The following is a 24,040-nucleotide window of genomic DNA, read 5'->3' as shown; positions in this document are numbered from 1 at the left end:
GCACCATCAGCACCGGAGCTCCTCAGGGCTGCGTTCTCTGCCCACTGCTCTTCTCCCTCTACACAAATGACTGCACCTCTAAAGACCCCTCTGTCAAGCTCCTGAAGTTTGCAGATGACACCACAGTCATCGGCCTCATCCAGGACGGCGACGAGTCAGACAGGAGACAGGAGGTCGAGCAGCTGGCTGTCTGGTGTAGTCACAACAACCTGAAACTGAACACGCTGTGGAGATGGGAGATGACCGTGGACTTCAGGAGGAACCCCCCTGCTCTCTTCCTGGGCACAACCATCTCTCAGGACCTGAAGTGGGACATTCACATTGACTCCATTGTGAAAAAGGCCCAGCAGAGGTTGTACTTCCTTCGTCAGCTGAAAAAGTTCAACCTGCCACAGGCACAGATGACACAGTTTTACTCAGCTATTATTGAGTCGGTTCTGTGCTCTTCTATAACTGTCTGGTTTGGGTCAGCCAGCAAATCAGATTTAAGAAGACTGCAACGGACTGTTAGGACAGCAGAAAGGATCATTGGTGTGCACTTGCCCAGTCTTCAGGACTTGTACAACTCCAGAGTGAAGAAGCGGGCAGGTAACATCATCAAAGACCCCTCTCACCCCGGACACAACCTGTTTGCACTTCTCCCTTCAGGCAGACGCTACAGATCTCTGCGCACTAGAACATCTAGGCATAAAAACAGTTTTTTCCCCAATGCCATCTCCAGCTTAAACAGCTAACACATGAATCATTACCTGTGTTCTGTAATTCATTTCCGTAATTCATTCTACATCTTTAATTATTGCCTTTTTCTCAAGTATTATGTAAATACATATGGATATCTCTTATTTATACAGTTCTATATAGAGTACAAATGCACAAATCTGTACATAAATCTACTGTTCCAGATTCATACACATTATTTTTTGTATACACATTATTCTCATGTCAGATGTCTATGTATGTATGTTTGTATGCATGTGTGTATGTACCAGGAGCACCTGGTAAAAAAACAAACAAAAAAAAAAAAATTCCTAGTGTGTTTGCGCACACCTGGCGAATAAAGCTAATTCTAATTCTGATACACTCAGATTGAAAAGGTATGTCTCAGCATAGTTTGGGAGTGTGCAAGGTTCTCCAAATACCTTTGTCATTTATATAAACCACAAGCTGTTGATTCCACTCAGCAACATTTCTTTCTGGCTTCAGACGCAACCCTCCAGCTGATTTATGCAGGCACTGGAAATGCATCTTCCAGCACCCAATCGAGCACTCTACCAACTTTTAGGTTCGGATGTGTGCAATGTTGTAATTGTGCTCGGCCTGTGTGGTGGGGTTGGTGACTGGATTTAGAAGGTAGGTTCTGAGGGGGTAACCGCTTTCCCCTGGAAAAAAAAAAAAAAAACACGCTCCAGGCCAAAAACCCCTGTTTTGGCATCTTGACCCACTGCTGAACTGGCCCACGTAAAGCTGTTGTGTGTGCTACCAGGCCACTTTACAGGCAATGGCATGGAAGTCTTGATGCACCTCCATCACTTCATGCCTGTGGAAGGCAAGGCATATGGATATAATCTGTGGCTGAGGAGGTAGCTCCATTGAGTTCGCCTCGACAAAGTCGGAACAAGAAGATCGAAAAGCTGCTGAATTTGCTACCATGGCTGGCAATTTTTTTTTTTTAGAATTGAGGATTGCAGATTCTTCTGACATGGTAGCCAGGGGACTAAAGTTTTCACAGATGAAATGCGGATGATGGTGCCATCTTTGATTTAGAATCTGATTTATTGCCAGGTATGTTTACACATATGAGGAATTTGTTTTGGTGAAAGAATCTTCCACAGCGCAAACAGAATGACAGTGACACAGATCATAAAAAAAATTATAAAAATAAAATAATAAATAAATGTATAAATAATGTTGTGTATGTGTATTGGCAAGTTAACTGTTTATGAGATGGATTGCCTGAGGGAAGAAAGTGTTTTTATGCCTGGCCGTTCTGGTGCATAACTATTCATTGTATCGCTGCCATTGTTTGACCAAACTCCCCACCACAATTATTCTCTTTAAATAGTAGGGTTGCAAAAAGGTGGAATTTTTCCGGGAATTTTCCACCCCTTTGCAACCCTATTAAATAGACTTCTGAGCCTTTACTGCCTAATGGTTTGCCAGCTGATGTACCTTTGGATAATATAATTAAAAAGCTAACAACCTTCGGTGTAATGACAGTTTTATTCCTTGCATGCAAACACTTCAATTAGGCTAATTGAACACTTGGTGTATTACAACTTCAGAATTATAGTCGTATAGACTGAGATGTAAAAAATCTGCACAGTGGTGGCCACTAGAGGAGTGAACTGTCAACAGTGATAAGGTATAACTAAGAATGGTCCAGACCAAGCTTATGAACATATGATTTACACAAGGTATACTTAACTAAGAACATTTCGGGAAACACATATTAACATTAAGGTACAGCAAGGTATAACTTAAGAATGACGTAGTGTTAAGAAGGTTACAGAAAACGCACCCTAGGTCGATGGAGGAAGCGTTCCCTGTAGATTCTGCGCTTCACAGATAAATAGCACTGTCTGGGTTGTGCTTGGTGTTCTGAAGGGCAGGGTGTTGGTGCCTATTCTTTTGGTATTAATTGCTGCAGCCAGGATTTTTAGCACTTGGTTGTGTCTCCATGTGTGCCTCCCCTGAGACAGACGTAACTTGCAACCTGTATTACCAGGTTCACACTGTACGATTTTCAAAGTCGTCAGATCACTGCTCTTCTTACAATGCACAACTGTCTGTGGAACCATTTAGGCTCTGTTGTGTGTACACTACATGGATATAGGGGACATTATGAATATTCCCCCAACCACTGCTAGAATTTTTTGTGTGAGGGCAGGACATCATTGGTTACCTTGAGCAGAAAACTGATTCTTCTTGCTTCCATCTCCCACAATTCCCTCCAGCTGATTTTCTTGTTCTCTATGTTCTTTCAGTTTGTCTATTGTCCCTGCTGGGCTTGAGTGACTGCTTTAGCATGCCTTGCTGCCTCCTCCTGATGCCGGACATCCAGGACTACCAGTTTCTGCTGTTCTTAAGGTGTAGCCTTGTTCCACTGGGGTCTGTCCTGACACAGACTCAGACCTCCTCTTCCCTGTTGAACATGGCCCACAATATCGCTGTGCTGGAATGCTGATTTTTCCTGTTTAATGGCTTCATTTTTGAGTCCATTTCCATTCTGATGTTATATGTGGACCTGCAGCCCATCTCTGGACTTTGAGATGGTCATTTCTTGCCTTGTTTTTATGTATTTGAACTCCTCTACCAGACTTGAGATGGGCAGTTTGAGAATGCCGTGCCTTGCACAGAGCAATGCTACTTAGGCATTGTGGAACACTGAACCATTTTCTTGCATAAAAGCTTAATGTTCTCTCCATCTTCCCCTTTTTTGTGAGGGGAATGTCAACCATGGTTAGGGGCCACATCAGTCTGGGCAGCAGTCCAAACTGTAGGCACCGAAGCTTTAGCTTTCCAGGGAGCATAGACTTATATGATCTCAAGACCCCTGCCTATATCCTGCTTCAGTTGCTGGACTTGTTCACAGTCCTTGAGGCTTGCATCATTGCATTTTCCATGGGCTTTTCCAGTATTGTTGGTATGGGGTCGTTGTTAATGAAGAACCTTTGGACAGACTGCTTTCCTTTGAGAATAGAGATGCTTCTTGACATGAATAGATTGATCTTCATCCTGGCCCATTCAATGTTCTGCTGGAGTTTCCTCAACAAGTATCTGGTACATGGTGTTGTTGTTGTTAGGGTTGTCATGTCATCCATATAGGCCCTTATTGGTGTTAAACAGACTCCAGACTTAAGCTGCTCTCTGCCTACCACCCACTTGGACACCCTAATAATAACCTCCATTGCCATGGTAAATGCAAGTGGGCAGATAGTGCCTCCTGCCATTATGCCCATCTCAAGATGTTGCCATGGGGTGGTAAAATCTGGTGTAGTAAAGCAGAAATGTAGGGCTTGAAAATAGACTTTTATCAAGTTTTTAAGGCCAGTTCTTCTACATAACAACAATACAGATATCCATAGTAGTGGCAAAGAAGCTCCATTCAAGGGATGGTAAAAGACTTCAAAGGGGCCACTCTATATTTTCCGATGATAAAGGCATTTGTACTTGAGAGTATATATTGCATAACAGTAAATACGTCACATTTCCATAGCATCCTTGCTCACATCTGAAAAATGGTGCAATTGTGTAGTAGTAATATCTCCAGGAATGCTAGGAAAGACTGCTGACATTTGGAAATGACCAGAACAGGGTTGTGGAGGATTGGCAAGCTGAAGCTCATTCTCTGTGAGGAGAAATCCAACATTGATTGCTATGGAAAGTTATATTATAAGATATCCACAGGGTTGGATGAGGATGATCGACCCAAAGGACAGACCACTATTATCACGAACCATGATGGACAATCAAATATGGAACAGCCAAGCAATGTATTTTGGGTCTGTGAATGTGGCAAGATATGAAAAAATTAGATGGTCTAAAGATACTCCAGACAAGCCGAGGCATTCACAAACCTACAAGTAGTGTGCAATGTGCAGGGCAACCTGGTGAGATGGAACAGAGGCCAAGGCATCAGTCAAACCACAGTCCTCAGAAACTCCAGGCAAATGACGAAGTGGGGGGGCAGTAACACCATAACTGATGTATCAGAGGGGATAGAGCACCAAGGAGAGCAAAGACACTTGTGATGCACAACCTGTGCAGAACACCACTGTATGAGATGCCCAGAAATATCCAGTGAACTGGCTTGCCATCAGTGGCGGATTTAGGTATGGGCGACATCGGCAGGTGCCCAGGGCGACATCTTGACGGGGGAGGCACAGGGTGACCGCATAAGAAATAAAAAAACAAAAATGTAATGTGCGATCGGGTGTTTCCGCTCATTTGCACAACACGTCAATGTCATGTCACTGTGTGTGTCAGTTAACCTGGTCGGGACTCCACCGGGAAAATATAGCCTATTATTTCTCCCTCAGACGCATAGGTGGAGGGTGAACTAACTCTGGGGGCTAGCCTAATAACCACACACATCACAAACCAGATATAAGTGTCATGTCATGCCAAAAAAACTCTTGTAATAACTGAAGCTCTCTATGCTGTGAAATGAATCTCTTACTTAAATTGCACGATTATCTATACTTTGTTGTTTACAATGAGAGAATTCGCAAGAGTGCAGAATTCAGTCAGTGAGTGCGCGCTCAGAACAAAACTCTGGTGTTTCAGCAGTCTGAACGCCTCTGATTGGCCGTTGCATTCATAAACTCAACGGAATCGTGTGTGACTCGTTGTAATGTGCAACACTGTAAAAACAAGTCAAAAGAAATATAATGCAGAATGAGCATATCTAAATGTAATGCCAGATCTTAATTTAATTTAATAATGTTGACACTTTTCATTTCGTTCAGACTTTTTTCAGTTTATTTCATTTTCACTTAAGTCACTTTCACTAAGGTGACTTAAGTAAGGAGAGTGGGAGGGTTAGGCTAATATATCACTTATTTTATGATATGTTATTACACACAGGGCAACAACATTACTTTTTCTGTTCAACTAGCTTATATAACCAGACAGTAAAATGTGACTGTAATATAATGTAATAAAAAAAATAAATAAAAAAAAGTAACATCACTTTCTTTATTAATGTTTTACTGTACAGTTGTGCGGGTTTATATATATATTTAAATGATTACAATTACAATATATATACAGTATATATATATATATATATATATATATTTAAATTCTTACAATTATTATTACAGACAAATGTATAACGTATATAAATGTATAACATTTATATATAAATTGATTTTACAAAAAAATTACTATTAAAAAATCAATTTCATTTAGGGGTGACAGAAGGGGTGGTTCGCCCAGGGCGCCATACAAACTAGAACAGCCACTGCTTGCCATGGCAGCAAAGACAGAAGAGTCGTGGAGAAGAAGCTAAGTGCCATCTCATCAGTCATTTATAGGACAGCCTAAAGAGAATAGGACATCTACAATTGTGTTCAGTAAATAATATTTAATGTTCAGAATATTTTGTTGTATGAATATCTGAACACGCAATATGTCAAAATAGCATTCTTGAATGTGGGTAATATTCATGAAAAAAAAGCAACATTTGAACAAAACGTTGAGCTGAACAATGAGTTTTCTCATAAATTACAGAAAATTCCATCAATGGTGGGGAAAGAGTTAAGAGCTAGCACAAATTCCCAGAGAAAATAATTCACACTAGCCTTAGACCCGACATTGTTCTCTGGTCTAAAGGTACCAAGCAGGTGGTACTTATTGAGCTTACAGTTCTCTTATTCTCAAGTGCCAACAAAATGGATGGAAAGCCTGGAATCTGCAGGTGGAGGACGGCTGCAGGGGTTTCGCAGAGCAGTCGCTCTGGAGAACTCTTGGACTGCTAGGGACTGAAGGCCAGCCAAGAAGCGGTTGGTAGCCAAAGTTACCAAACAGGCAGAGATAGCATCCCGGTGGATCTGGATAACGTGGAACCAGTGGTGGTGAGGGTCTAAGAACAGGTGAGCCTGTTGCAATAACCCAACTCCATTTCTCTTTCTCTTATCTGACACACTCGGTTTAGTTTATGGAGCTGCTTCCTAACAAGCTGGTGATCTGAATCAGGTGTGTTAAATTCAAAAGACAAACAAAATGAGCAGAGCAGTGGGTCCCCAGGACTGAAGTTGAGAACCACTGCCCTGTTGTATTTTGCATGCTGTTTTATTAATAGTGTTGTTAAACTTCATTTTTTTCTCATAATGCCCAAGAGTCATTTGGATCTTTATTGTCTAACTAACTCAACATATAAATTTAAAGCATTTCCTCGCAGTCTAGTTTTGTGTTGTCTAAATGGCTTAGTCTGTGTATTTCTCTTCTTAGGCCTTGCTCCTGGGTCCAAGCACTCATGCAAAGATCCCTCTTCTCTTGTGAATTTTTGAGGAACAAATGATTTCGCACTTGGATTTTCAATGAAGTAGGGCTGCACGATTAATCGCATGCGATATTTAACGTGCATCTTGTCAGAAAGCCGGTTCTGTAATCAGCGGTAAATCTCCATCACCTGCGGGCTTTCACATTGAGCAGCATTAACTACACAGAGCCGTTGTTCACTGATGAGCAGCGCAAAAAATCGCGCGAATATGAACGTGGTTTAGCGCAGCTCGTCAGTGAACAACGGCTCTGTGTAGTTAATGCTGCTCAATGTGAAAGCACGCAGGTGATGGAGATTTACCGCTGATTACAGAACCGTCTTTACTGACAAGATGCGCGTTAAATATCGCATGCGATTAATCGTGCAGCCCTACAATGAAGTGTATTCCTCTTTTAACACTCCAATGTACTGATTGACACACTCTGGGATTTCAAAATTCAGTTTATCAATGTTCTTTTCGTTTGCAGAGCTGCTCTTAATCTTCCAGTTCATGCTTGTTCTTTAATAGCTCTTGTTGTGCCATTAATGCAGTGACATCATCCTCAGCTTTAAAACAGATGGATGATGATGATACAAAACTGCACTTGTAAGACATTTTCTTTTCTGTTCAGAAGACCTTCATTTCAGATATAAGTTTTTTTTCTATTTTTTAAATTCTATTTACATTTGTTTTTTGTTCACTTTAACCCTTTGATGCACACTCTTTTAAAACCCCTTCAAATGCACAACATGGGTCTAAAATGACCCGTATTCATTTCCTATGATATTTCACACTTCACTGGGCATTTTTTTGTTTTATCTTTTGAAATCCGTTTATTTCAGCATTTAATATTCCCTGATCTATAAATTCCCTGATCCATGAATATTCTAAATATCTTTTTACAATAACCACAAGTTCATATTTAATTTTTTCCTAGGTTTTTTGTTACTACAAGTTTACACACATGGTTCAAATATGACCCATCTATGCAAGCATGATAAAACAAAAGAATAAAGACATTTTGTTAAAATAATTATTTTAGCAGTTATTTAAACCAACATATTTAACACTTTAAATATTTTATTTGCCACTTTGTCACACGTAACATACACACATCACTGATAATGTCAGGGATTCATCACAATCACTTCAGTCACCATCCAGAATAATTACCCGATCACAGTCACCTGAGTTCTGATCACCCGCACCTGCTGTCACCAATCAAGCCACACTACAAATACACACACAGCACAGTCACTCACTGTCCGGTCTACCGTTCACTCCTACGAACTTCTCTGGACTCTCTCTGCCAAATTCTCCTAGAACGAATTACCTGCTGTTCCTCCCGCGATCCTCCAACGACTCCTTGGAAACTGTTCCACGATCTCCAACGTAACCGGCATCCGATCCTCACCATCAGAACTCAGATAAGCACCCTGGAACCATTCACTGTGTTTACACTCACCTGCCTTTAACTCACCTGTTCCAGTCATCTCCTTACCCAGTCAATAAACCATCCTGATTTGCACTTACCTGTTGTGTCTGGCCTTGCTTTGTGACAGATAACCAATAACACCGAAATTGAACTGTCTGTAGTGCAGCTGTACTGAATTGAATGTGACCGAATAGATGAAAATAAAACTAACAAAATTGGTCCTGCAGAGTTTTGCTTCAACCTTGATAAAAAAACTCACCTGTCTGTAGCTTTCTAGTAAACCTTAGACCTTGTTTAGCTTGTTCAAGAGTGTTTGATTAGGGTTGGAGATGAACTCTGCAGGACTGTGGCTCTTCAAAATATCTTTTTACAATGACCACAAATTAATATATATATTTTTTTAATGTGGTCACATTACATCCAGCACATTAAAATACAGCACCATAGGCCACCTCCGTGTTCTCCGCTTACATGAGTAGGTGCAAACCATTTTTACTCAATCTATTGGACTGGGTCTTAGTTTCCTCTTCAGAGGACTCATCAGACAAGTCTTCAATGCCATCACATGAGTCTTCTTCATTGAGGAGAGCTGGATTTACACCCACAACTCCAGATTGACCCTGTGGCACATAGTCTAGGTCATCAGCATCAGATACAGTATTTCAGACTCTGAATGAGGACTAAGAATGAGGACTTCTTCATCATGCAGATCTCTACAAACATTTCAGCCGTTAATCTAGAATGTCTGGGATCAGTCAAACTAACACTCTAGATAAAGAGTGCACAACAAGCAGTTGATCATGTATATACTGATTATATATTGTCGCTATCAGACAGAAACCTTGTATGTCCAAAACCATTACTTTTCAGGAACACTGACAGACATAAAGGGTGACCAATAGCACTGATTTATGACAAAAAAAATAAAAACGACGAAATGTGGAGATATGAGGTTTCTGCCTGACAGCAATGATATATACTTGTATATAATAAAGTATTATTTTGAGTTTTATTTTATTGACCTAGCTAACATTAGCTAGATAAAATAGAATATGTCAACAACAAGCTAGCTAATAGTATTGGACATGTTTCTCTGTCTCAGTAGTAATAGATTTCAAGGTCAAGGAAACCTTAGCCTAACATTCAAATATTATGTCCAGTTATCTTCCACAGTATATCAAATATGTTCTGTGGTAATAATTTATACAAAAGCAGCCATGTTGAGTTGTGAAATGTGGGGCAGGTGAATAGTTTTCTGCAGTAAATATGTTCCTACTTGCAAAAACTTAGCAAATAGCAAAGGTTTCTATCGGAGTCATTTTTGACCCATGTGTGTAAAACTGATGTAGAAATACAAAAACTGTGTTTTTTATAAAGTGAAGAAAGTAAAAACAAACATAATGATGTGGAAATCAAAAACAAGATATTTAATGAATACCTGCAATAATAATTGAGAAAATGCATTTCTTCCAAAGTTTCAGCATAACTGAAATAAATGTTCTAAAATAACATTTTAGACCCATGTTGTGCATTAGAAGGGTAGTGACACAAAAATGATTTTTAATTCAAAAAGTAAGAAAGAAAAAATAAAAATAAGAATTTGTGATTATCAAAAACAAGTTAATTGAGGAATTCCTGGAATTCTGAATGATGAAATTAATTTATTGCAAAGATATAGAAAAAATAAACTCAGTCGGGTCACTTTGGACCCATGTTGTGCATCAAAGGGTTAAAGCCTTTCAATCTTATTCGCCTTTGCAGAGAATGTAGTTTCTCTTTTACCACAACAAAACTAGACCATCAACAACAAACTTAAATCTATCCCGGCCACAGCTACTTTCTTACAAAAGTGAATGGAGAAGGGGAAAGAGAAGAAGGTGAAAAATAATTGTAATGTTGTGTAATTAGTAATAACAGACAATGCCAATTTTACTCATTCAAAGATTTGTGATGGAATAACTTTATTTTACCATGTAGTTGGTCTGAACATGCATTCATTTGAACGGTGACAGCTATAATGCAGGTGGCTTGACATAAAATGCTGTCTGCTGTACATTAGAAAAAAGTTTTTGACCCATAACTAATGCCATCACTGGTAAATTAGTTTCACTGGTAAAATTAAATGAATTGATAATTACAATACTGGTAACACTGAAAGAAGTTGCCTGTAAAGCTTGCACAAATACTAGAAACAGAGAGAAAAAAAATCAGGAATACTGTAAGTTACATGTTTCATTCATCTATTGACTTTTTATGACGTTTGCTCACTTGGTTGATTCCTTTCTCTTAGTCGTCTAAAATTGTTTTTATAAATAGGCCCTGCACATACACCTGATGATCTTTTTGATTAAATGCTGTCATTGCTGTCTTACAACAGATATTTTATATAAAATCTGAATAACTAAATTAGCCAGAGATAAATTATCACAATCATATGTCATTTAATCTCAGAAATGGTTTTGTTTCCCTGGTTTAGCTGTTTCTTGTGATTAATATTATAATAAATAAATAAATACACTTTTTCAGCCTGCTGTCAGCTCTGACCCAGTTCTGGTTACTTTGTAATTCTGATTTCACATAACATATCCATAAGCATTAACCATGTGTAGCCTATATATAGTTTGGGTGTATAGACAAAAGATTTTTAAGAGACAAGTTCTTTAAGGATTTCATTTAGTCTGTTTTGATAGAGCCAGCAGTGCTTTAAATAAATACATAGTATAAAAGAGTTAAAGGATCAACTAAGTTTTACAGGATCTTCGAATGCTTTCAGATTTACCATTGCTCCGTGAAAATGCTGTTCTGCTCTGTATAGCGACTGTGTATAATGCAACAGCCAATTTAATCATACAGCCTCCACGCAATTGCAGTTGGAAATTTGTCAATTTCATACTTTAACTAATTGAGCCAATCTAATTAAATTTCGAGCATCTAAACTTTATTAGAAATCAGAATGAAACATATGGAAATGTGATTTATGCACAAATCCAGCAAAAACTCCAGTACAATCGGCAGATATTTAAGCGCTCATAACAGAAATTACCCGCATTCAGAGGGGGACACGGCACTCCATCTGATATTGTGAAACACATTAGCCAAACAATCCAGTGCATATTTATATTTGCGCTCTGAGGGGCATCGAAGGTTTACATTTACAAAGCCTTTTGCAGCGCTGAGCACTGTAGCCAATCACAGACTATCTGTTGACTTCTTGAACACAAATCAGAGGTATTTAGGCTAGAATTCACTCTAGTTTTTGTTCTGTGCGCTCGTAAATCTGTTTCAAAGTAACGTTACAGTGCAAAACAGCCCCAAAATAGGCTTAATTTTGTTTATGGTGATAAATCGATATAACTTACATTTTTCTATCACGTTGGTAAGGTTTGTGCAATCTGACATTGAATTAGTGGACAAACTATTTTTGTTGAGTCATAAAGACTTGTTTACTAGTGATGCTGAGTAAAGATATTCGTCCAAAATAGTCTCAGTAACCAGCGTGCTTTTGTCAGATAAGCAAATCTCACCCTGCCACCTGACCCATTGTATAAATCAAACGACAAAACAAAAGTAGGCTTACAAAACCTCGCGAGAAAGACCCCAAACACTCAAATCAGACTCATTTTTTGACACAAAAAACAACATTCCTCTAGAAAGAGGAAGACCTCAGGCAGTTCGGGTCGGCAGCAACACATCCAGCACCATCACACTGAACACTGGGGCCCCCCAAGGATGTGTGCTGAGCCCCCTCCTCTTCACTCTGCTGACCCACGACTGCACACCGTCACACAACTCCAACCTCTTCATTAAGTTTGCGGATGACACGACTGTAGTGGGTCTCATTAGCAACAAAGATGAGACAAACTATATCTCCCACTCCCCCCTCCCAAATACACACACACAGTCACTTTAATCAGTCTAAATAAGCTCTTTTTGCACTACAAATCATTATATCTGCACTGTTGTTTACTTCACTGGTTTGCACTCTATCTGCCGTGTGCTGCTTTATATATATATTTTTTTTTATATATATTTTTTTTACATTTTACCTTATTTGTATAGTTGTATTTTATATTTAATCTGTATACCTGTATTTATGTTCTACTGTTAGTGTTATCTGTATGCACCAAGGGTCTGAGAGTAACGCAATTTCAATTCTCTGTGTGTATGTGCTGTACATGTGGAAGAATTGACAATAAAGCAGACTTGACTTGACTTGACTTGACTTGAAATTGCTTGTCGACTCAGAAAACGTCTCCGGTTACTGTCTTAACTTCGGTTCCCTGAGAGACGAGAACGAGACATGGCGTTAACGACTTGGGGACTCCCTTCTGTGTGTAGTATATGCAGCTGCATATAGGTTATTAAAGTAACTCAGTCTGTGAGTATTGATGCTAGTTACATCAACGTCCTACTAGAGGTCAGTGTTATGTCGTGGATGTGGAGAAGTTGTTACTTGTCTGCGTGTGTTCTGGTGGCGGTATTAAAAGACGATTAACAGTCACAGTGCCCTCCTCTCATGTTTTTCTGAATAGAACCCACATTGCGAGTACATGATACCTTCCTTCCTAAAGGCCGGGTATACTTTATACAGCCGCGTCCGTACAGCTTTCAAAGTATACTCAACCGCGGATGACTGCGGACGGACGAGCTCGACACAGGCGCAGTACCACCTACTTGACTTGCGCTCTGTCTCAATTTTCAGCTCGCGCATGCGCTGTTGTATGCGGACCGTCCGCGCGGTCTCAAAAAATTGCTGGCACGTGGATGGGGTGCGCGGCATCAGCCCTCCTGATGACGAAAATGACCTAATGCGGACGGTGCGTGGACGCAGATGGCCAAAATATACTTTGGCCTTAACCTACCTGAAATCTTATTGCACAACGCCAGTGAAGTTGCAACTCTCACTGGCCAATGCCAGACAAGAAGGCGAATAGGGGCGGGGCCCCCGCCACTATATAATGCACCGTATTGTCGGTATAAGCTCAGAATCTTCTGACTGAACAAACAGCACAGTAGACCTGAGCAGTGAACACGGCGGCCTACGCCATGCCTCGTTCCCGTCTCTCAGGGAACCGAGGTTACGACAGTAACCAGAGACGTTCCCTCTCGAGAACGGTCTCTCGACATGGCGTTAATGCCTTGGGGACTGTATTGAACAATGCCGTGGAAGCAGCTAAGTAAAAAGGCTCAGCCTCGGCGGAGCTAACATGAACAGTTCTTGCAAGACACTAAAAATAATCCCCAACCAATCAAATACGACCCTGCGACATGCCTCGAGGGGATTGTATGTAGATTCCCACTTAGGGATCCATTCAGGTTACTCAGAATCCATGTCTGATGGCAGGTCTCTTATTGAGAGAGAGATGCAGCGCCATCGCCATACAAGGCTAAGACATTATAGTCATGTCAAACGCATACAAGTATGTAATATAACAGTGCAACGAAGCATGTGAGCGGCAAGGCCGGGCACAATACTAACAACAATATACACACATAGAGAACAGCCGCATCCAGTGCTCCACAGTCTGAATATGACGATGGCCCTGCCCCTGATCCCCCTACACGACCTAGTTGAAACCACCAGCACAGTCAAACGGCTAGTGGTTGCAGGTAGAACCATGGGTCGTACTCACCGACAGGACCTGTGAGGCTAATGACCACACGTCCAAATTGTAGAATCTGGAGAAGGTATTCTGCGAAGACCATACAGCCGCCATACAAATATATTTGATAGAAACAACCTTAGTCCACGCCCACGAGGAGGCAACCGCCCTCGTTGAATGGGCTCTGACACCAATAGGACATTCCATTCCCCGGCTGGAATATGCCAAGGCAATAGCGTCGACCACCCAATGTGATAGCCGTTGTTTGGAGACAGGCTGCCCCTGCCCGCTGCCTCCGAAGCACACAAACAGCTGCTCAGATTGCCGAAACTGAGCCGTGCGGTCGATGTAATCTTGCAAAGCCAGCACCGGACACAACACCTGATTCGGGGCAGCATCCAATAACGTCTCCAACTCTGGAGTGAAAGCAGAAAGCGCCACCACTTGCACTCTGAACGGTGTCGAGAGCAATTTAGGCACGTAGCCCAATCTTGGCTTGAGCGCTCTGAATGGTGTCGAGAGCAATTTAGGCACGTAGCCCAATCTTGGATTGAGCGTGATGTTACAATCACCTGGTCCAAACTGCATGCAGTCCGCATTCACAGAGAGCGCTTGCAAATCCCCCACGCGCATTGGTACAGGTCAGGGTTCCGCCATGGTTTCAGCGTGTTCAAGCACTTGCGAGTGACCACAACGCGAGCACAGCCCGTTTTCCACGCCCTTCTCTGTACTTGTGTTTTCAGCCATATCTGGAGGGGGCGCATATAGAGCAGACCGAGGTGACACACCATCGCAGCCGCCGCCATCCGTCCCAAGAGCCTCTGATATTCCTTCAGTGCTACGGGACAGCACCGCCTGAATGCATTCAGAGTGGACATTAAATCTCGTATGCGCTCCTGACTCAGACACGCTCTCATCGAGATGATACAAGATACATGATTGACTGGCAGGGGCGTAACACAATTGCGCCTTTCTGCGCGGTCGTGGGCGATGTTCCTCCAGGCCCTAAGCACATGAGAATTTCTCACAGTGTGGGCAGCCCGACCCGGTGAGTGCTGCCTCCGCATGGGCGAGACTCAGGCACAGGGTGTAGAACTCGTGAGTGTCCGGGTGCCTCGATGGGTCCCGAACACAGCGTGCAAACGCTGGACATGCTGGAACGCCTAATCTCGTATGCGCTCCTGACTCAGACACGCTCTCATCGAGATGATACAAGATACATGATTGACTGGCAGGGGCGTAACACACTTTTTTGTTTGTTCACACAGAGACCTAAACTCTCCAGGTGAAGTAACAGATCGCGTTTGTGGCTGTTGAGCACATCCTCCGAATGGGCCAAGACCAGCCAATCGTCCAAATAATTCAATATGTCTATTCCGCTCGCTCTCAGAGGGGAAAGTGCCGCATCCACACATTTCGTTAATGTACGCGGCACCAGCGCTAGCCCGAACGGCATCACCATGAACTGATACATTATGCCTTCGAACGCAAATCTCAGAAAGCGCCTGTGACGAGGGGCGATCTGGATATGAAAATATGCGTCCTTCAGGTCCACCGAAATAAACCAATCTCCGGGTCGAATCTGCTTGAGTATCAAGCTTTAGCGTTGTCATTTTGAAAGTGCGTTTGTATAATGCACAGTTGATGGGTCTCAGGTCTGAGATTGGACGGAGACCACCATCTTTCTTTGGAACGACAAAGTACCGGCTGTAAAAACTGCTCTCTCTCTCACTCGGCGGGACCACTTCTATCGCGCGTTTCGCGAGGAAATTGAGAATTTCTTGCCTCAGCACCGGCTCGTTGTGTGCCGGAACTGTCGACATGACCACGCCATTGAACTGGGGTGGTCTGCGCCGAAACTGAAGTGTGTAGACGTTCTCTATTACATTCCGCAACCAATCCGAAATGCCCGAAATGGACCACCATGCGCTTGCAAAAAGACAGAGGGCGGAGCTCCTCGCCCTCTGAATTCTGAGCAACGCCACTGTATACCATCGTCAGATACAAGGGGAAGCTGCAAGCCCGGCTCTATTGACGGTTTCACGGCCGAGTGTGAAGCCGCTATCGCTGGAGGAGGAGAAAAACAATTTTTTTGTGAGGGTGTCACAGACTTTATTGCATTTTGAACATACACAACACAGACATTCTCGTAGTCGCCTGCAACCGCCAAGGGGACTTCGCTAGAACATCTCGGATGCTTTATTGTGGGCCCGTCGCTCAGCGCTCTCGTCCTCTGTACCCTCCCGTCGTCAGGAACGAGGCTTCTGCTCTGACGGAGGAGCTCCCCCGGGACGGCCGCCTTTCTTGAAGTCGTGACGCCCCTTCGGTGTCCCGCCCCTATTCGCTGTCTTGGCTGGCATTGGCCAGTGAGAGTTGCAACTTCAATGGTGTTGTGCAATAAGATTTCAGGTTGGTTAGGAAGGAAGGTCCCCAAGGAGTTAACGCCATGTCGAGAGACCGTTCTCGAGAGGGAACTGAATCCTCCATTGAAACGCGTTCAAATATTAGGACGTTTGTGCCTTATTGTAGAAAACTGTACACTAAAAACTAAAATCGTTTTAAAGTCTTAATTACAATTAGGAGTCCCATTCATCCAAATTGACATCTGACCCAGTAATCTCGCTAAAATCATTATATAACACCAGCAGTCTCAAACAGCTGATTGGTTCATCTTTACCAGCACTGTGAAAAATAACAGGTACCACGTGACAGTGAACTGAAAATACGCAGTGGAAAGTACAATTTTTGATGCAACTGGAAATTTCAAATATTTTGTAAATTGTAACTTCATCCTTATAGAAATAGTGGAATATATATATTTTTTTTTTAAGAAAATAGATATAATTCCTTAACAAAGACATTCTGGATTACAGTATGGGGCAAATTTAGGTTAGTAAGAGAAACTCCATTCTAGTGAATTGAAAATACATAGTGGGAAGTTAAATTAGGAATATAATTTATTATATCTGTTCAGTTAGAGACAAAATTTTAAACAATTAAAGGTTTACTGCACTTTATTCAAAACCTCTGCTGTAGCATTTTGTACTATATAACTTCTTAAAACTTGTGGCAATGTAAATGTTGTTGGCTCCTTTATGATAAATTTCTTGCGCTGTTTCTCACGGGATAAAAACATCTGCTAAATGTAAATGGCTGACTAAATGTAAATGTAATTTATTTTTTTATTGCAATAATAACAAACAGATTACAAAACAAACAGAAAATACAGTACGTAAAAACATACAAAAACATTTAAATAAAAAACGAATTATGGTTTAATAGTTAACAGAAGAAGTAGAATATAATATAACAATTCTTAAGAAATCGACAGAAAGGAGTAGGCTAAAAAGAGAGAGAGAGGGCACACAAATAAAGATACAAGTGAAGAATACTAAACATGGCACAAGTTCTAGATGTTTTTATAGCTTTCTTGTTTATTTAGTATATTAACATTTATTATCACAATTGAAAGATATGTCATACGTCATTTCATCTCAGAAATGATTTTGTTTCTCTGGTTTAGCTGTTTCTTGTGATTAATATTATATATAGCCTATATATTATATACAGTGGGGAAAATATTTACCGCAACCAATCCGAAATGCCCGAAATGGACCACCATGCGCTTGCAAAAAGACAGAGGGCGGAGCTCCTCGCCCTCTGAATTCTGAGCAACGCCACTGTATACCATCGTCAGATACAAGGGGAAGCTGCAAGCCCGGCTCTATTGACGGTTTCACGGCCGAGTGTGAAGCCGCTATCGCTGGAGGAGGAGAAAAACAATTTTTTTGTGAGGGTGTCACAGACTTTATTGCATTTTGAACATACACAACACAGACATTCTCGTAGTCGCCTGCAACCGCCAAGGGGACTTCGCTAGAACATCTCGGATGCTTTATTGTGGGCCCGTCGCTCAGCGCTCTCGTCCTCTGTACCCTCCCGTCGTCAGGAACGAGGCTTCTGCTCTGACGGAGGAGCTCCCCCGGGACGGCCGCCTTTCTTGAAGTCGTGACGCCCCTTCGGTGTCCTCTGCTACGGAGTTTTGGCATGAACAAAAGGCTCTGGGTCCAGCGCCGATGAAGCGGAAGCAGAGGGGGCCGCTTCGACGGCTGGTTGGAAGCAGATGAGGATCTACTACGTGCTGGGGGCTGCGCTGCAGCCCGGTGCGGCAGGAAGTGACTCATCGCTTGGAGCATTTCTGTGCCTCTCTGAGATCGCTTCTGCAGAGGCGGCGTATGCTTTGTCCGTGACGTGTGCGGTCAGATGGCAGGGCCTTGATGGCAGCATAGCACCCGCCTTCAGGGAGGCAGAGGAGGGGCAGAGGTGTGCGGCGATGGATTCCTCGATGGGCGGAATGCGCATATATCCTCGGGCTTCCGCCCCGTCGACTCTAGTGAAGATCTCCAACCCGCCAGCGTGAGTTCACAATTGAAAGATATGTCATACGTCATTTCATCTCAGAAATGATTTTGTTTCTCTGGTTTAGCTGTTTCTTGTGATTAATATTATATATAGCCTATATATTATATACAGTGGGGAAAATATTTATTTGATCCCCTGCTGATTTTGTGAGTTTGCCCTCTTACATAGAAATGAAGGGTCTGTAATTTTTATGGTAGGTTTATTTTAATGGATAGAGACAGAATATCAACCAAAACAAATCGAGAACACAATATATAAAGGTTAGATATTGATTTGCATTTCAGTGAGAAAAGATTTAACAAGAGACGTTGGAATTGTATTTAAAAACAACTTCAGTTATTGTTTGAAGATGTTAAAATTGGGTTTACATTTAGTATATTTACATTTATGGACATAAAACCTTCCAATAACGTAAATGTAATTTCTGATCCGCAAACCTCTGCCTCTTTTAGCTCTCGGTCTCACGCCACTCTCGCGAGACGCGCAAGAGAGCCGTAGCAACGAGATATCGCGAGAAGCGCCGCGATCACAGCAACAAGACAACCAAAATAAAGTGAGCACAACAAACCCGTAGCGCATGATGGCGGCGTCGCTGCTGCGCCGGGACAAGAAATCCACCGCCGCCCATCTGAAGGCAGACCTCAAGAGGAGCGACAACAGCTCGGGGCTGCGGCAGCTGCAGGAGCTGCTGGATAGCGTGCTGAACGCCGAGCGGGGCTCGGACCCGGAGGCGCTGGACTGGTGTAAATGTCTGCTGGCTGGAGGCGACGGCTTCGACGACTTCTGCCGGACCGTCCGCTCCTACGATAACGCCACCCTCTGCGGGCTGGTGTGGACCGCCAACTTCGTGGCGTACCGCTGCCGGACCTGCGGCATCTCGCCGTGCATGTCGTTATGCGCGGAGTGCTTCAATAACGGCGACCACACGGGCCACGATTTTAACATGTTCCGGAGTCAGGCCGGCGGGGCCTGTGACTGCGGGGACGGGAACGTGATGAGAGAGAGCGGGTCAGTAGCCACTCACAGACTGACAGGGGCTGTGTCTCAAACCCTGGACAGCGTTTAGGCGCATCCCGAGCCAGCCGCAGATTTGGGCGTCATAGCATAACGTTAGGCGCTTAGGCGCAGCCAAAATCAGCTGCGTTTCTGGAGATCATAACGTGAAACCCTGCGAGTTGCCTATCTCGACATTATTATTATTGAGCATCATAACACAAGCATATCGCAAATGTGACCGCGGACCACAAAACCAGTCATAAGAGTCAATTTTTGGAAATTGAGATTTATAAATCATATCAAAGGTGGATAAATAAGCTTTTAATTGATGTATGGTTTGTTAGGATAGGACAATATGTGGCCGAGATACAACTATTTGAAAATCTGGAATCTGAGAGTGCAAAAAAATCCAAATATTGAGAAAAGCACCTTTAAAGTTGTCCAGATGAAGTTCTTAGCAATGCATATACTAATCAAAAATTTACGGTAGGAAATTTGCAAAATATCTTCATGAAACATGATCTTTACTTAATATCCTAATGATTTTTGGCATAAAAGAAAAATCTATAATTGTGACCCATACAATGTATTGTTGGCTATTACTACAAATATATCCCAGCGACTTAAGACTGCTTTTGTACTCCAGGGTCACACATGACCAGCAGAATGTAAGGGTCATAGTCTCCAGCCTGATGTGATGACTACATAGACAGCATTTTAATAGCGCGATACTGTAGGTGAACTCATATGGAAATCAAAGTCTTAAACTTGTAAGCTAAGTCTACCCAGTCTGTTTTTTTCCCCTTCCTTCCTGTGTTCCAAATCCGCAGCATTTTTGTCATTTTTATAGGTGCATTCTGGTTCAGCTGCATGTTGAGCATCGTAAGAGTACTCCTAGTCCCAAACCATTATTTTTGTGAATTATAATTTAGGCACATCCAGAGCTAGAAGCTGTTTTGGGGATTATATCATACAGTTGCCTGTCTTGACATATTATTATAATTATGATGATGATTATTATTTATATTTAAAGCATAACAGTCTGGGCTATTATTGTTAACTAAAACTTAACTTAAATTTTAAAAAGATATTTTATGTCAGCTAGTAACGAGGAGACATTTTTTGTTTTTGTTTAGTGTAAGTTGAAGTGCTAACATAATAAAAATTATAAACAAAATAACTAAAACCGTAATATTAACGTAAAACCAAAATAAAAACGGAATCTAATTCACAATATTAACAAAAATATAATAGTGTATTAATGATGATAAAATAACACCGATCATAAGATCTGCAGCAGTATTATAGCAATCAGTCACAACACCTAGCATGCTGACTACCCATACAACTTTGTGGTTGCATGATATATTAGGTGAATTCTAAGTATGCAGTATTTGGGAGTGTAATAATCTCAAACCATGTATGCTGGCTGTCTACCTAGTCATCATTATCAGCACAATTTTTGGTCCTCATAACAGTGGCTTGTTGATATCACATTGTAGTTGCATTCTGGTTCAGCAGCATCACAGGAGTACCACAAATAAGCAGAGATTGTGGGCATCGCTTAATGAGCTGTCTACCTAGACAGTGTTTCTGGAAACCATGTATAGGCACATCCCGACTAGTGTTTTCTGCATAATAGTCTCAAAACTTAGTGAGCAGCCTCGCCAATTAAGGACAGCATTACTGGGTATCAGTGTTTCTAAGCCTGCTGTATTTCTGTGCATCATATTCTCAACTTAAGCTAGAGACCCGAGTGACTACCTAGGGCAGTGATGGGCAAACCTGGCCCTTCCAGGCCACTTTCCTGCAGAGATTTGATCCAACCCTGATAAAGCTCCCCTGCCTGTAGCCTTCTTGTAGTCTTGAAGACAATGATTAGCTGGTTCAGGTGTGTTTGATTAGGGTTGGAGCTAAACTCTGAAGGAAAGTGGCCTGGAAGGGCCAAGTTTGCCCACCCCTGACCTATCACATCATGTGTGTCCAACCTATTGTGCCAACCTATCCATCCTGAATTGACAGCATTTTTGGGCATTGTCACAAACTTACCTAGGCAGAAAGAATGAAAACACTGGCGTGTTCTAAATAGGGTTGCAAAAAGGTGGAATATTTCCAGTAAATTTTGGAAATATTCCAGAAATTTTGGAAACTTTCCAGGATTTTTTGGAATATTCCAGGGATTTTGGAAAAGTTTCTGGAAATTTACCGGACATTTTCCACCCCTTTGCAACCCTACTTCTAAATCAGCATCTTATTTTGAGGTGTTTTAGTTCAGCATTATTTTTGGCCATCATAGACACCAGAATTAGACATTCCAGAATTAGCTGGTTTGATTCTCAAACTCAACTAGAATTCTCAGTATCTCCTCTTCATGGGCCTGTTCTGAACCAGCAGTATTTTTGGGCAAAATGCCCTCAAACCTAGTGAACTTTGGTTTATACCATAGGTGTTTCTGGGCACCAAAGACATGTTCCAAATCAACACAATATTTGGGTGTCAAAAATGGCCAGAATTCCCAGCATTTTATGCACCAAAAATGGTGTAGGATTTTCTTTGAAACAATTTTCACCCAGAAATTGCTAGTAAATTTCACTAATAATTGTATGTAATACATTGATTAAATGTGACCTTTTGAAGTAGAAAGATTTAAAAAGTCCTGTGAAGCAGACCATTTTGAAAAATCATTTTTACAGTGTTGTTTCTTTCCGAATCAACACGGTTCAAATGTTGAGTGTGCCAACTGGTTTGGTTTTGGGCACAGCTGTGCATTGATTGAGATATATATATATATATATATATATATATATATATATGCACTAACATAAGGGCCGGTGTGTCGGGGGGGTTAATAGTGTAGAGTGGGCTGTGGCACCTGATCACTGCCTTACAGAGAGTGACACAGTCTGGGTTATTTTTAACCCACCCACAGGGTCAGTGACAGGTCTCTTCCCTTCCTCCTCTCACACTGCACAGGGCCTTCACTTTAACGTTTATGCTGTGAGATAGATAGATAGATAGACAGACAGACAGACAGACAGACAGACAGACAGACAAACGTGTGGAGGTTCACAAATGGGGGCCGGATATGACTGCTGTCAGCTGGAGCTCAAAAGATTTGCTGTATTTGATCAGTAAAGGGTTTAATTATCACACAATGTTCTGCTGTACAGGAATGAGGATATTGCCAGTTTTATTCTTGGAAGGAGTGTAGTGTGAAAAAAAACAAAAAACATCAGCTCCACTAACACTTTTGCTTTTGCTATGGAGAGTGACATGAAACTACTTGCATGTTCGTTCTGATTCAAAGTGACTGTCCACTAGACCCAGCCATCTCTATTCTTATTTAAAAATCCATGGTCGTCTTAGCCATGTTCACTGCCAAGTTTACTGAAGATATTAACTGTGTGTCCTTCTTACAGCTTAATCTTTAGGTTATCAGTAGCATGTGCCATGACAGGTGCTATAAATGCTAAAACAGCACTGTGGGGTTCCAGAGCTTAAATAAGCCATGCACTGAAATGCTTTGTCATTCATTTAGTTTTCATTTAGCTGCTAAACAAAACCCAAAATAGTTTATTTAATCAATGAATTAATCAAATTGATCTAATAAGTCTCAAAAATTGCTACTGCTTGGACTGAGCCGGCTATAGCAGTCTATCACGCCACATTGGAACGCGTCAAAAAGTGTAACTAAGACTGTTTTGTGAGCTGTTTCATATCAAAACTAACAATTGCAGTTATTGGATGGGAGAAGCACTACAAGTCAGAAACAGACCGTTTCTACCATCAGAAACAGCTTAGACTAATGGGATTTAAGCATCGATATTGGTTTATCAAAATTAAGATAAATTAAAATCCAAAAATCAATATTGTCAACCCAGCCCTAGCGTATGCACAGCTGACGTTTACCTGTTGTAGCTTGTACTCGTTGTGTGCACAAAATAGATGCTGGCAAAGTCAAAACGCCACATCAGAAAAGTGCTAAATAAATGCTGCTGTTTCAGCCCTCCAAAACCATTTGGTCATTCATCCGCCTCCTTGTCTTTAGTGGAACATCCACATCTCAAAATCCAATCAACAATCGATGTGTAGAATCTAGTCCTCGCTCTGCATTTTTTGTTTTACTGTTTCATTAAGCCTTTATACATGTATATGTCGGAATGCGAAAGAAAAGATCTGTCACTGCTTGCATTTCATTGTGACTTTAATAGCCGGTATTTTTGTGAGGGAAATACACTACCCATAATTCTGAACAGAGATTGACCAATCAGAGAAGTCGCTGTTACCATGGAAAAGAAAACCGCAATAAATGAACTCTGCAGCAGCCACTGACTCCCATGAAGCATTGTGACTGGTGTAATCGAGACTTTCTCTCCACACTCCCAGTCTACTTGCATATTTCTATCAGTGTTGGGAGTAACGCATTACAAAAGTAATATTACAGTAGTATATTACATTTTGCTGTAATGCAGTAATATAACTCATTACTAATAAAATTTGGGTAATATTATTACTCGTTACAATCTCAGTAACGCAAGTTACAACAACATATTTTAACTCAAAATTAAGTGGTGAATTTACCAACACTGCAAAAAAAA

General features: G+C 41.6%; 1 protein-coding gene across 1 annotated transcript in view; it reads left to right on the top strand.

Annotated features, from left to right (window-relative positions):
• Nucleotides 1-18,990: 18,990 nt before the first annotated feature.
• Nucleotides 18,991-24,040, top strand: part of LOC107657401 (ubiquitin protein ligase E3 component n-recognin 3) — an 81,254-nt gene continuing 76,204 nt past the window's right edge. The window contains exon 1 of the mRNA XM_016445457.1: nt 18,991-19,454. Coding sequence (XP_016300943.1) covers nt 19,024-19,454 — 431 coding nt within the window. The 5' untranslated portion in view covers nt 18,991-19,023. The remainder of the gene's footprint in view (nt 19,455-24,040) is intronic.

This window comes from Sinocyclocheilus anshuiensis, unplaced genomic scaffold (assembly GCF_001515605.1).
Source record: "Sinocyclocheilus anshuiensis isolate Anshui unplaced genomic scaffold, SAMN03320099.WGS_v1.1 scaffold355, whole genome shotgun sequence".
Classification (NCBI taxonomy): domain Eukaryota; kingdom Metazoa; phylum Chordata; class Actinopteri; order Cypriniformes; family Cyprinidae; genus Sinocyclocheilus; species Sinocyclocheilus anshuiensis.
This window is presented reverse-complemented; position numbering and strand designations above follow the sequence as displayed.